The sequence below is a fragment of the Lagopus leucura genome, unplaced genomic scaffold (genome assembly GCF_019238085.1).
Source record: "Lagopus leucura isolate 7727_CA_CO unplaced genomic scaffold, USGS_WTPT01 Super-Scaffold_100004, whole genome shotgun sequence".
Classification (NCBI taxonomy): Eukaryota; Metazoa; Chordata; class Aves; order Galliformes; family Phasianidae; genus Lagopus; species Lagopus leucura.
The window spans coordinates 10761862-10776240 of NW_024962264.1; the positions used below are offsets into that span (position 1 = coordinate 10761862).

Sequence of the window (14379 nt, forward strand, 5' to 3'; positions counted from 1 at the left end):
CATGTAAGGTACAGTTAAAACAAACGCTAATCAACTGCAGGAGCACATCTGATCCAGTATCACAAAGACATTCTACTTGTGCCCAGGCATCCAAACCCTGACTCAGATGACATGCCAGGTATTCTTGTACTGTTTTGAAATGTCCACTAGCTAACACACTTGCTTAAGAAGGCTAAAATAAAGGGGAAAAAAGGGTATTAAAGCGCTGAAATAGAGCAACAACATTTCTGCCTTTTCTGTCCCACCACCACCAATGCCTTCATCCCATCACCTTATTCCCTTCTAACAATGCTTAAACGTAGCTGTGAAGATCATAAAACTCCATCTCAATTGATCATTTATACTGCCAAAACCAAGTACCTTTTCAATTATTTTTTTAAGCTCTAAAGCATTAATGATCACTAGCAGAAACTATCCAGCGAGACTACATTGGTAAACTGCAATTATAAATCCCTACTAGTTTTGAAAAACCATTGACCAACAAATCTCCCAGCATGCTCTCCAAATACAGAACTTTCATTCCAACAGGAACTTTCAGTAAGAAAAAGGCCACGAGACCAGCAGACACTGATGTTCACACAAGCATAATGCAAACACAACCCAGAAGGCGATTTTTCAGGGGTTTTTTTTGGATTCTACCCTGTAGGTGCTAGCACAATGGAATTTCAGTACCATAATTGCCTCTTTATCTGCGTGCCAGCCTCAAAAATAACAGGTAAAAAGAAAAAATACACGTAAAACAAACATTCTCTATTTTAAATTACATGAATCACAAAATAAGTTTCTTTTAATTCACTAGTTCAAACAACGTAATTTATAACCATGACACAAATAGAGAAGAAGCACAAAAGGGAAAATGCAGAAATAACATAACGTTCCCAAGGTTCAGTTTACAAGGACCTCACACAAAGTTTTTGGTGTTTTTTTTTCTTTTTGCAACTCCTACTAGAAACAGTATTATTTGCTACAAATGCAGTAGCTGCCAAAAGCTATGATCCATCTAAAGCAAACATGTTTAAGATGGAAATAGAGTGTTAATGCTGAAGAAAGACAGAATTGAGTATACAAGTTTTCTTTTAAAAGCGTTGAAGCAACTGCAGTACAGCGTTAAGTCTGCTCAGCTTTCTGAGCAAAAACCCATTGCGTTTGCAGATAAGCACTGAAATCATAGAGAGGTACATTAAGACAATAACGAAGTAATCAAATTTCAAGCTTTCTAATTAAACCTTTTTTCCCCTGCAGAAGGTTATTGGGAATTCAACACTAGCCATGGTTCACATGATAGAACAATGGGAAAATTTTCCGAATGGTTGAACGCTAACCCTGACAAGTGTGGAGAGCCAACTACAATACATTATATGGTAGCATAACCTGCCACCCACGTTGCTGAGAGAACAGCTTTCCAACACATGCACCACGCTGTAAAACCACTAAATCCCTTATTACACATTGTCCCTTACTTAAGGTGAAATACACTATTGCCCTCTTTTACAAGTTTGGGCGCTTTTTTAACAACTTTCATCTCTGAAGTTTATTTAGCAGTTAACCAAGCTGTTTTTCAGACTTCCCTCCCAATGCTATCTTTCCTGTTTTGTTTTCTAACCCAATTTATTTTTCTTGAATAGCACACAAAAGCCGCTTCACTTACACTTGCTTTGTTTTTTCATCCTACTTCCACCTGTGTTAAATTACCTGCCTTTTTAAAGAAATGTTAAGTAGATTATTAATCCAGTTATGGAGGCTTAGTGTAGAACTTTTCTGGTTGTTTTTTTTTTTTTTTTTTTTTTTTTTTTTTTATTCTGATACACAACTCACTGGGGAAGAGAAAAACTGGTTCCACCACACTTCTGACTGGAAGCCCAGGTATTCTGTTATTTACTGTGGTTCTTTTCCATTGTTAAGCTCTTCAAATATAATCAAAAGACAAACTGCCACATTACACACAGTTACAGACACTGACATATAAGTAAGTCAGATATTACTGCAGAACAAACACTCCACCCTCATTACAACACGCTGTAGTTACTGGCCAAAGATCTTTGCCTCTTCTGAAAAAGGGTACATGATAAAGGCAGGCCAGCAAAAGAAATTATACAATCATCAGACTTGAGTGACAGTACAAGTAACAGCAATTGTCCAAAAATCTAATTCTGAATAGGCAAAGTGAACGACTTCATGATTTTAAGAAAGCATTTAATCTCATGCTATGAAAAGATGCCTAAAAACATTAGTATACTAAGCCTTCTTTCTTAATGATGCCTTACTCCATATCACCACCACCACCCCCCAAATATCTCCACTCCTCTGCAAGTCTGCTGTTTGAATCACTGCATTCCAAGATAGTTAGAAGATATGCACAGTTTCTTCGGGGGTTTTCAGCTACAGCTTCACTGGCAATAGGAATTTTATTTGCAAGTGTTTCTATTCTACTGACAAGGTCAATTAATCCAAAGAACTATTGGTTGTTCTGTCTGATAGCTCAGTGTATTTATTCAAGCAAGCACTTTTATAACCCACAATTGAATGCAGACAGTTACCCTTGTAAACACAACTGTCCACAGGGATTTTCACTACATTTGGAGCACATAAAAGAAAAACATGCCTTTCTTCCCTCAGCCTGATAGCCTCCAAGTTTGATTACAGCTTGAATTTCAGGGAACGAGAGGAAGAGGGATGGGCTACTGTTTTTAAATGTATATGATCTATTGTACTTAAATACACATATTTGTACTAACTCCTAGAATCTAAAGAACACAGACGTTTCATTGATCTCTCTGGGATCTCCAATCATGTGGTAGCACAAAGACATTGCTCTACTCAAGCACTGGAAAAAAAAAAACCTGCAGTTTAAAAGAAATAGAGATACTATACGTAGCATGAAGGGTTAAAGACCACAGAAAATGCTTTCACAAAAGCCACCAACACAACAGAAGGTCTAAGTAGTGCGTGTGTGTGTGTGTGTGTGTAGGAGTTGGGGGGGCAATCAGCTGCAGAAGTAGATGGAGGGGAAAAAAAAAAAAAAAAAAAAGGAATGAGCACTACCCAACTTCAGCTAGAACTTCTGTAGATCAGCAGCACAGCCAACTTGGCTGCCAGCAAAACTTAATTCGCTGCTCTTCACCAGTCTAGTTCTTTCTCAACAAATCCTTTAGGGATTAGAAAATAAAAGGCTAACTATCATGGCTAAGTGGCATTTTATCTTATGGCTGTATCCTACCAGTTTTTAAGTTAAGTACATTTTAACTCCAAAAAATGGAAAGCCTAGTCAAATCATTTGAGAACTCTATGGAACAAAAGACTATCACAGAGATAATGAACAAGGAAATATGGATTCCATAAAGCAATAAACATAGTGAATAACAGATATTAAGAGTAGAAATACACTATGAATATTTCTATTTCGTTCATGTTAAAAGCATTGCTGAAAACATTTTTCAGAAAAAAAGGTTGCTTAAGTAAGTTGAGTCAGATAAAAAAAGGCATTATTGAAGTTAATAAACAAGTGAGATTAAAACATGTTAAGGGTTGGAAGGGGGAGCATTTTACTTCAGGATAGAAGAAGGATCTATTACCATAAGCACGTATGGTGCTCTACCTCAGATTTTCTAGGGAGATAAATTATACCAGTGAAAGCCAGACAGTTCTAGATAGAACTACTTCATTTGAACAAAACTGTCAGGCCTACACAAACAATGTGGTCCCACTGAACACCACAATTACAAGTCTCAGCCAGGTTAATAAAAATACTAGAAATGAGCTTTTGTAAAAGCACAAATTCAAATAAAACAGAACTATTGGTAGATCTTCAGCCTAGCTACTTCGTAGCTGTAATGCTGTAACACAATAGAAAACCATGACAACAGACTAGCAAAGTCCTAGGTTGCAGCAAGTGAGGATAAGCTCAAATGAGGCAACTGTGGACATAGAAACAAAGAATCTGCTTACCCTTAGAAGGACTCAGGTACTCAGGTATCTCCTAGATACCTTTGCCTCCACTGCCAACCCTTACATGAGGTCTAGGAAGGGGTGGATCTTGCCCTCTGCCCCTTCTGCTCACTCAGGTACATTGCATGCACCTGAGCTCCCCTGAGTTGGCCCTGCCTTCCACCAGGTGCTCAATCACTGCTTCAGGCCATGACTTAGCATTTCTGCTACACTAGTGTAAGAAGAAATAGAAAGTGCCTTCAGAGAGTCTGATAAAGCACTCCTCACTGCTATGTTAGGAAGCATTGACTATCAGGGTTCAGACTCCCTATGCTGTGCTACAGTTTCATCTACATCTACTTGTTGCCATAAAAGCCACACTGCACCCTGGAAACCCTCCTCATACCTCAGTTCCTCCTTACTGAGTTGCTCCCAGGTGTCGCTCAGGTAATAAGGACAATCTGATGTTGACTTCAACTTGAAATATTGGTTCAACAGCATACAGAATTTGCACAGATGACAAACAAATCACCTTTCCTCCAAAATGACTAATGTTATTATTTTTATGAAGTACTAATATCATCCTATATACTTCAAAAGCATTGAGGAAGTTTAAATTTGCAGTCTGATCCCTGTGTTTCCCACAAAGTCATAATTATATCACCACAATTTCCTTATTTTTTTGATGTTAACTGTAAAAATATTAATTCAGAAAGTTCATGTATTTGGCTCTCACTGCAACCTGCTCCCATCCGCCAAAGGAAGAACTAAAATGAAACACTGGAGAACAGTCAGTCTACGAAAAATTCTTTTGTCACATCAGAGAACATTTCCTTACATTTCCTTACACACAACTTGTAATTGGAGTTGAGCTCTCTACACCCAAAAAAAAAAAAAAAAAATAGTTAAAGCATCTAAATAACAAGCATTGTAAGAATTCCTTTGAACCCTCCTACTACAGCTTCGCGAACAGAACAATTCCATCAAACACACACTATGAAACAGGTTGGCAGTGTATACCAGCGATGTTAATTAGATCATGAATTATCTTGCCTTTTCTCACTGCAATGGCGTAGAGAGAAAATCTTTTTGACTTTTGTGTGAAGAATCACATGCATTTCCTAATTCCTCTTCCATGATGAAGCTTAGACCGAATAATCATGACCAACATTATAATCCCAGACGCTTTCAGTTGCTAGCCTCAAGTTCCCCTGAGAAAAGCTCTGTGCTTCATCAAGTTCGTCACTTCCATCGAGCTGTTGTCACTTTCTTTGACACTGTTTTTCCTCTGCTTCACAAGTCAAACTGACAGTATTAAAAATACAAGGCTTCCTTAACATTCCTTTCCCTAATTGACTCCCTTTATAGGAAAGAAAAGGTGCCTTCAGAAAGATTAAATTTTGAATACTGGGACACAAAACAAGCAAAAAAGATCTACATGCAGCATACAATGTAGAATAGTTTAGGTTTTCTTATTTTGTTTTTCAATTTACAGGATCCAATAGAAGAGGTTTCTCTTAGGATGCCATTTCAAAGCACTCAAAGATAAAAACACTGCAGTGTGTGGGCCAACAAGAATCAGCCCACACACCATATCTATTCCTAAATGATAGAACTAATGTGGATCTCACTGTATGCACGTCTCACATGCACAGAATGTTGTTCTAGTAACTGCATGTCTCATGATTCCATGGGAAGCTTTCCCAATTTACTACTATTTCAGGACATCCAAAGCAAAACAACTCCAATTCTTCGCCTAATTTCCAATGTTTGACACATACGCTGGTTGGCTTCCCAAAACACAAGAATGATGAGCAGGTCTTATCTCCATAGATACGTGCAGGGAACAATGGTGTTATTCACCTGCCTTTCTTAACTAAAGAACATTTCCTGTCAACATCCCAGACTGGCATCTCTGCCATCCTCTCTGTTGAAATGCAGGAACAGCACGCAGTAGTTGCATGAATTATATATCATTTTGTTTCCTGAATTTGACCCTTCCCCTTGGCATCCATCACAAGACTTAAAAAAAAAAAAAAAAAAGAAAAAATACCAGTGGATCATTTTACTCCCCTGCTTTGCAAGTATCCAGTACCGATAAATTTTATATACAAGTACCAGATGATTTATGGCATGCTGGTGAAGCAAATCCATACTCCATTAACAAAACAGCAAGATAAAAACGAAGAAGCTGGTTTGATGATCTCACCTACAGAACATCCTAGAGATAGACAAGACAGACCACATTCTAAATGCTATCAAACTAGACCTCATCCTCTCTTTGCATCAGGTTTATTTTGTAGAATGCTAATCAATTATTTTAAATGATAACCTGAACTCAAGAAATAAGTGGGGATTAGAACTGCATCTTTTCTTACACTTAAGAACATGAAAGAAGGGTTTCTAGCTGAAGTACTTTAAGCTTAGTCAGGAGGCTAAATCAATTATCAGCTCAGATCTTCAGAGGAAAGTCATTTAAAATGCATCCTAGACATCTCAGACACTCAAAAATAGTAAACTTACTTAATCCATTAGCTTGCAACAGTACTGCATTGAGTTCACCTCTCCTTGTTTGTCAGAATCTACAATCACCTCACATACAGAAAACAGATCAGCAGCTAATACGTCTCAGAAATCCACCCTCCCCAGTACAGGCAGTGGACGCTCTATATTACAGTAGAGCCTAAATTTCCCTGTTTTTAAGACAAGCTCCTTCACTTTGGGCATTTTTCCCGAGTGACAACACTTGGCTGTAACGCAGTCTCCTCACTCAGCACAGAAGTGTCCCTGTCCGTGGTGCTCAGCCCAAATGCCACTGCACAACAGGACGGCTGTGCTTGCTATGGGTCTGGAGCAAGAGGCTACAAAGCATGAATCAAAACCAGAAGGGTGAGAAAATCTGACAACAAGATACTCAGCAAGTAGCAGCCATACTGCCTAGCAAAAAGCAGAAGGCCCACACTTGCCAGCAAAGATAGAAAGGTAACAGGAATTTCATCTAAGTCTTCAAAACCTTCTCCATAACTGAATCCTGATAAAAACCATTATGGCTGACTCTGTTCCAAGAAAAACAAACATACAATAGAGTCCAGGCAGACCTCTTCACAGCAAATTCTAATGCTTTTTATTATTCTTTGATGCAAGTTCTGCTAGGTAGGACTGCCAGCAACAAAACATCTTCCCACCCCATCTATGACTGATCAGCAATGGACTGCTCTATCTACAAGGGTTGTTAACCACACTAGTTACCCTGCTTCAGCATTAACAGTTTGCGAAGCAGGCAAATAGCAAACACTTGGCTTACTGAGGTTTCTCAAAGCCCATGTGCAGACCAGCCCTAGTGCATCAAGAACATCCATGGTCTGCAGCTTTTCTCCAGTGAAGTATTTCTGGTTATTCCCTTTCAAACCTGAACATCAATACATCCTGCCTAGTATGTGAATTATTACTACCTTGACACAGTTGTAAAAGCACACCCATTTAAAAGCAGAGCATACAGAGCAATGCCATACACTGGCAATGTTTTTGTCCCAGCACAAATTGTTTTCCTTTCCCTGAACTACAGGAACAAGTAAACGAAGAACACATCCTCCAAATAAGAAATTGTGTTAAGTCCAACAAATATGCTGGAAGAGAACTCCTAATGGAATCTGAATAGGCAAATGACTTCCTGTTTCATCTCTAGTTACTGACTAGACATGAACACTATATTTGACTGCTGAGTCCTCTATAAGGCACAGCAGAATAGAAAACTTGGCCTCCTTCGTAGGAGTTCTACCTCTAAAAGAAGCATAAATTTGGAGACGAAACGCTAGCATCTTCCCAAATGTGAAACAATCTTTTTATGATAAGATGTACTTCTGATCATCTCAATGCCTTGAAAGACATACAAAGACAATTAACAGGAGAAGTATGGTATGAAGACTAATGGTCTTCTGCAACAAACTTTCTGCTCACTTCCTTTACAGCAAGTTATTACCATGCTGTTACAAAGAGTAGTAAGTTCTCATATGCTTCAGTCTAGATGCTGTTTAAAACAGGCCTCTAGAAACTACCGTGTCCATATGAAATAATCTGTACCATTATGTTGGAGAACTCTGAGGCAGGAAGTGAGACAGCATCTGCTCTCTAAACAGACGTGAGAGACGTCTTGCTGCACACCTCTTAACTGTAGCTCCTCCAGCTGAGCAAGAAGTCAATACTGTCAGATTGCAAGAGCTGTTCTCACCCACGGGATGAGGGACAAATAACTTGTTTCTAGAGATTGAAAAAATAATTTCATTTTGAATTCCAAATTAAGACATTTTTACAAGCTTAGACTACAATCTAAAGCTCATGGTATACTATGGGTTAGACTTGGACATTGTACTCTATCAAAAACCAGACCATTGGGGAAAAAAATAGCACGGAAGCATCACAGGACTTTCATGAGACATTGAGCTGGGCAAGAATCCACTGAAAAATGTAAAAATTATTTGAATCCACAACCCGACATCCAACAATCAGTTCTGAAGCCAACGGCATAATCATTGTGTAATTAAGTAGATTTCTCTCAAGAGTTCATCTGTTCACATTGCTTTAATAACCTGTGTGTCAGGGAGGCTGAAGAAATTAAGTTGTATGAGGATTGAAGAAAAAACTTAAAATACATTCTGAATACCATGCAGATCAGTAAACATGAACACCAATAGCAACATTTAACATCAGAGTGCCCAGAGAATCAATAATGGGCATTTTACAGCATCAAAGTACTGCAGCTCATTAGTAAGCAGCTTGCCCACATTTTCTTCAGTTTTGAAGATTAAACACACAAACATATGTTATGCATAAGAATTGCTGCTCTCCTGCAACTTATCACAGTCACGTTAATTTAGTATAAATGTTACTACAAACATTTCACAGGCAAGTGCCTTCTTTTTTATATTAAATACTCTATGTATGTAATCTTGTGTTTAAGAATGAAAAAAACTGAGTCAGGAAAAAAAACTCAGAAACCAAGAACATAAATATGCTTATAACCAACAGCACAAGCTCAAAGTTGTTCTGGAAATCCATCTTATTGTTTATACAGACCTTTAACGCATATACCCTCAATAGTGGAAGCTCACCACTTTATAAGAAACTAACGTTCTTGAGATATATGCAGAATGCTATAGTAAATATTATAAAAGAGCAACCATCTAAATTATTGGAAAAGTTCTACATACGCAAAATCAGAAACTGATCAATAGGGACAACAATGACATCTAGTGGACACTCACAAAACAGACTTCAAGACTAGCAAGGAAAAGAAACCTGGTTTTAGAGTTCGATGAGGTGAAACATTGCTAAGCTGTAATAAAGAGGAAAAGACAGAACATGATGAAAGCTTCTGGTGTGCTGATGCATTTCTTAGCAGAATATTTCAAAAGAGTTCAAGTTTCTTCCACTTAAGACCTAGCTTAAGTGTTGTGCTGTTCTTTCAAAGTTTTGGACAACTAATCTCAGTTAAAAAAAAATCCAGAGTGGAACATAGCATAGCACAAGCACACATGTTTACTAAGCTTCCTACCCCCTCCTCCATATCTACAACATTCAAACAAGAACAGTTTGAGTAGAACTAAGATAGAAAAACGAAAGGGAAGCAATAAAAAGCATCAAAGTGCAACTTCAGAGCACTATAAAAACATTTCTTTTCCCGTCATTGCTCATCCTTCTCTTATTGTGAGATCTGGCACTTAAGGGACTTAAGATAAACCTTCCCAACATGCAACCCAATAGCAGCTGAGGACCAAAGATGAGGAAGCTGGAAAATGAGGTTACCATAATGAATAATTTTCCAACGTACCAACTCACGAGTAACTCAACTAGTTTACCTGGCAAACTACTCCAAGGGTAACAGCTACTTTTGCTGTTTACCAAAAGCCAGTACATAAACAAAACTAAGTAGTTCAAGCATCTCAAATCCCACCACAGTGCTTCTTCCAAAGTTCACTCTGGCTAAAGGTGCCGTCATAAACAACACTGGTTCAATTGTTGCATTCTTCTAATACATCCTATTGAAAATGACAAGCACCAAATATCACAGCTATGGAAGTGGAAATCACACTGTTCATCAAAGCACCCAGCCTAAAATAATGTATCCGTCTGAGTGCTGAATGACTGCCCACTATAATCATCACATGCCATACACACAACACTTGTGACGTACAAAGCCATAACTGAAGTTCATAGGTTTAAATTCTGACCCCAGACAAGACTCAATAGTCCAGTAATCCTTTCACAAAAATCATTTACATTATGACTGTTTTCTTTCTCCTCTTCCCTCCTTCTAAAGCCTAAATTTGGAAATGCTTGCTTTTTTTTTTTTTTTTAACTCTTCTTTTTTTGTGTATATCATGCATAGGGCTTTCAGATGCTTCATATCTACCAATTCTAAACAGTTCTGTTCTGAAGACCCCATTCTATCATCCATTACAGGATCCATATAGCAAAGCTGTTACAACCATGCTGGTAATCAAAATCTGAAAGAGCAACCCAAATAACTTAAAAATAAATAAATAAATAAATAAATAAAAGCAAATACTGAAACAAATCCAGACACTTCACCACTCCAAGAACAATGACACATCACCACAAACAACATTTTTGTCACATCAAATGCACTAAGAAAAGGGGGCTATTTCAAGGTGAAGGACAAAATATTATTGACCTACCCGGATTTCCTGGAGATTGTGAAAATTATTTCCCACTCTGACAGAGATTTTGCTTGGAGTGTAGCTTTCATCAGACTTGTAGTCTGCATAGATACATAATGTCTTCACTGTTGTTTTTCGTCTGCAAGAAACAGCAGAAGTGTGTAAGCATCCCAAAGAAAGACATTCATGAAGAGTCCGATGCTATAACACAGTATGAGGGTATACTGATAAATAAGAACCTTACTGTAAAGCAACAGGTGTTAGCACATGGAGTAGCACACACACTAGAACTGTACTGGTATCTGTTGTCTGTCTTCATAAAGCTCACAATACAAAAAATTACAACAAAAAGGCAAGATGCCAAATGAGTGCTTCTATGTGATGAAACATATGGTTGGTTTACCAAACATGGGCTCTACTACTATAACAAAATGCGACTCTGCATCTTAAGAGTTTGGTTAGAAGACTGAAAACATCCTAAAGCCAATCTTCTCAATCACAGCAAAATAGAAAAATAAAAGGTTTTTCAGGTCATCGGCTAAATGCAGGACTGCTTTAAAAGCAGACAACTACACTTTGAATTACACTCAATCACAGGAAAAATTAAGACTCTAATGTGACCTTACATAGGTACATGTGAAATTGCTACAAATGGCCTACTCCTAACAATTCCTTTTTGTTGCTCATTTAGGAATTTAACAGCCATAACATCACTTCAAATACTCATCTTTGTAAGTGCTTTTTAACTGGCCCTTTGCCCATTAGGTCATACAGGATTACTTCAGGAGCCCCTGCACTTCCACAACTCCAGTCCTGGCAGATAGACATCAACACGAAGTTACACAAAATGGTCTAAGACATAAGGAGACATTTTTATTACCTAAATTGGATGTTCACCAAATGAGGCTGCGATCCATCCGACTGCCAGTACGTTTCCAGATTATCATCTCGTAACTGATCCACCCCAAATCCTAAGATGAAGAGAACATGACAGTCTTGAACATTATTGTTATTGTGATGCCTACATCACAGTTTTTTTTTTTTTTTTTTTTTTTTTCCAGCAGTTACGAATTGACAGATGTATTCTCAGCTTTAAGGAAATATTTCCAAATACTCAATCTGTACTTGTGACACAACTACAAGAGTCTGCCAACAAAAGCTCAGTACTAGAGTGCTCTCACGTTATCTCCTATTGAGGTCTGCAGGATTTTTAATCATTCAACATGTTGTCCAATTTCAAATGGTAGGAACTAATTCATAACAAATGCAAGAAAAATCCTTAAGACTTCCATGTGTCTACATATTCTATAACCAAACCACTGAACTAAATGAAAATCACTAAGACACCATTCCATTACTAGAAAATTTTAGCAGAAGACATATTTTCTTTACAAGTTGCTTCTTGAGATATTTTTGTAAGCTAATGCTGTAACATTTAAATAAAAAAAACACATTTTTCCCCTTCTTTCATTATCCTTCTACTCATCACGTCATTTTAACAATTGCTCACACAAGTTAGAGTTGATAAAAAAATCCCTTTATTCTACTGAAGTAATGGAGTAATAAATAATTTTTCTACAAGGATACTAGGATACCAGACCAGGTAACAGGTTCCAGCCTGAGCACAACATTACGACAACGTAACCATTGACTCCAGGGTGCAGGAAAATAATAGATCAGTTCCCAACAGATATTCCTGGAACAGCAACTTAATCAGCCTGAGTGAAAAGAACATGGATTTTGTAGAGGACACAGTTATAATTGTGTATGTAGATTTGTAGAGGACACAGTTATAAATTCCAAATGCCTTAAGTATGAACTAGGCCAAAATTACTTACAGTGACACTTCCGCACACATCAGATCTGGTTTTATAAGTGGCAATTTTTCATGAAAACATACAACGTTTAACTAAATAGCAAAATTTATATTTAATCCTTACATCAATTTTTGTGATTTTTACCTGGTTTACAAGAAGAAAGTGACCAAACTGCTTGTGAGCCTATTTCTCTTACAGTACCCGTCCTCTCTAACTGCTTTGGATCAGCACCAGGCGGTGTCTTGTTTGGGGTAGTCATTTCTAATTAAAAAAAATAAAGTTAGCTACATTTTCACAATGACAAAAAAAAACCATAAGGACGACGTTTGTTCAAATAAAGCATTAACCCTGTGACCTCACATTTATATAAATGATGCACTCTAAAGACTACTGTAGACGTATCACTCTAATACATACAGTTCCACACAGATGCAAAAATATGCACCTCAAGTTGACGTGCACCGAAAACACTCATGAGGTATTTTATTTACTTCACTCTTTTCACACATACTGAGCTAGTTTCAGGTGTGGGGGTTTTTTTTGCTGCTGTTGTTTGCCTGGTGTTGTGGTTTTTTTTTTTTCAAGAAAAGAAAATAAGCCCTGTTGATTTAAATGTTAGCACTACAACTTCACTTAAATGGAAGCAGGGAAGGGAAGACATCTTATTCTGCACATGCGGAAATCAGAGCAAGTCCATCCTCCCAAAGATACTTCAAAAAGATATTCAAAAACTACTTCAAAGATACTTCAAAACAGGAAGGGATAGTTTAGACAAATCATGTAGTCCTTAATTTAGTAGAGGTTCATTATTGCCACACACATCCAGAGACAATTCCCCTCAACTTCCTTTTTTACCTGCAATCACTGAGCTGTGAGTTGCACTGCTCAAGTACTCGCATTTACTTTCACCCCTCCACTACTGCCATACACAGAAGACCAGATACTATTCTCCATATCATACAGAGCACCTTTACTACCTCCAGCAAAATGCCACAGAAGCCTTGCATATACTACAAAAAAAAAAAAAAAAAAAAAATTCCAAATATATCCCCTCCATGCAAGCAATCACAATAGAAGTCTAGGATTAAACATAAAGTACTGAGAAGTCAGGGAAGAAGACTCAAATTCTAATCCTTTGCTCATAAGAAAAATGAAGTCAAGGAAAAGTCTCTCAGTACCCAGCTAGACACTGAATGGGACACTGGATTCCTTCAGTGCCCACAGAGTGCAGAGCTGGGTCACTGCAGAGCTAACGCAGGTCAGCAAGAAAGCCAGCATTAGCTATGTAAGACTAACCGCAAAGCTTACAACTTCTGTGGGACACTAGAGATCTGAGTTCTGTAGTACGTACTTGTTTGCACCAGCGATTTGCTATTAGCCCTTCTTCTCCCCCGCCTTGTTTTTCTTTTTGTAGATAGTTAAGACAGCTTCAAGGTTTTTCTTGTTTGCTTCACTTTGTAACTGATTCAGAGGAGAGACCGCAATACCGACAGCCACGCGCAGCTGGCTCCACCGCAGCCCGCACACACGCCCGCACACCCCAAAAAACGCCCCGTCAAGCGGCCACACGGCCCCCGAACGGAAAAACCCTACCGAGGAACCGCAACCGCACCTGAACCTCAGCACCGCAGGAACAGACAGGAGCGAAAGACGGCATACGGGACAGTCTCCCTCAGCAGCGGGCCGACTCCGACCGTTTAACGGCCGCGCACGCGCCAAGCGGCTTAAATACGGGGGCGGGAAACAGGTGTCCGCGTTCCGCCAGCGGCGCGCGCAGCCCCCGCGGCCCGCACAAGAACAGAGCTGAGGGAGCCGGGCTTCCTTACAACCGGGAGCGCGGGCACTCCGCTTACGTCAGGCGCCGCTCTTGCCGGCGTCACTCGGTGATGACGCCATCAACCGGCGCAGCCCCGCCCCGCCTCTTCTCTCCCGCAGGCGCCGCTCTGTCCCTACCCTGTTCC

General features: G+C 38.8%; 1 protein-coding gene across 4 annotated transcripts in view; it reads right to left on the reverse strand.

The window, feature by feature from the left end:
- ANAPC10 (anaphase promoting complex subunit 10) overlaps positions 1-14295 on the reverse strand; it is a 33294-nt gene extending 18999 nt beyond the window's left edge. The window contains exons 1-4 of one of the 4 annotated variants that reach the window (XM_042870613.1): positions 14012-14286; positions 12563-12679; positions 11482-11572; positions 10620-10740 (exon numbers count right to left, since the gene is read on the reverse strand). In XM_042870613.1, the coding sequence (XP_042726547.1) occupies positions 10620-10740; positions 11482-11572; positions 12563-12679; positions 14012-14075 (393 nt within the window). In that variant the 5' untranslated portion in view covers positions 14076-14286. Of the gene's footprint in view, positions 1-10619; positions 10741-11481; positions 11573-12562; positions 12680-13769; positions 13842-14011 lie in introns of those variants that run through there. The other 3 variants (XM_042870614.1, XM_042870615.1, XM_042870616.1) reach the window with 3 other exon arrangements.
- Between the last annotated feature and the right edge of the window lie 84 nt (positions 14296-14379).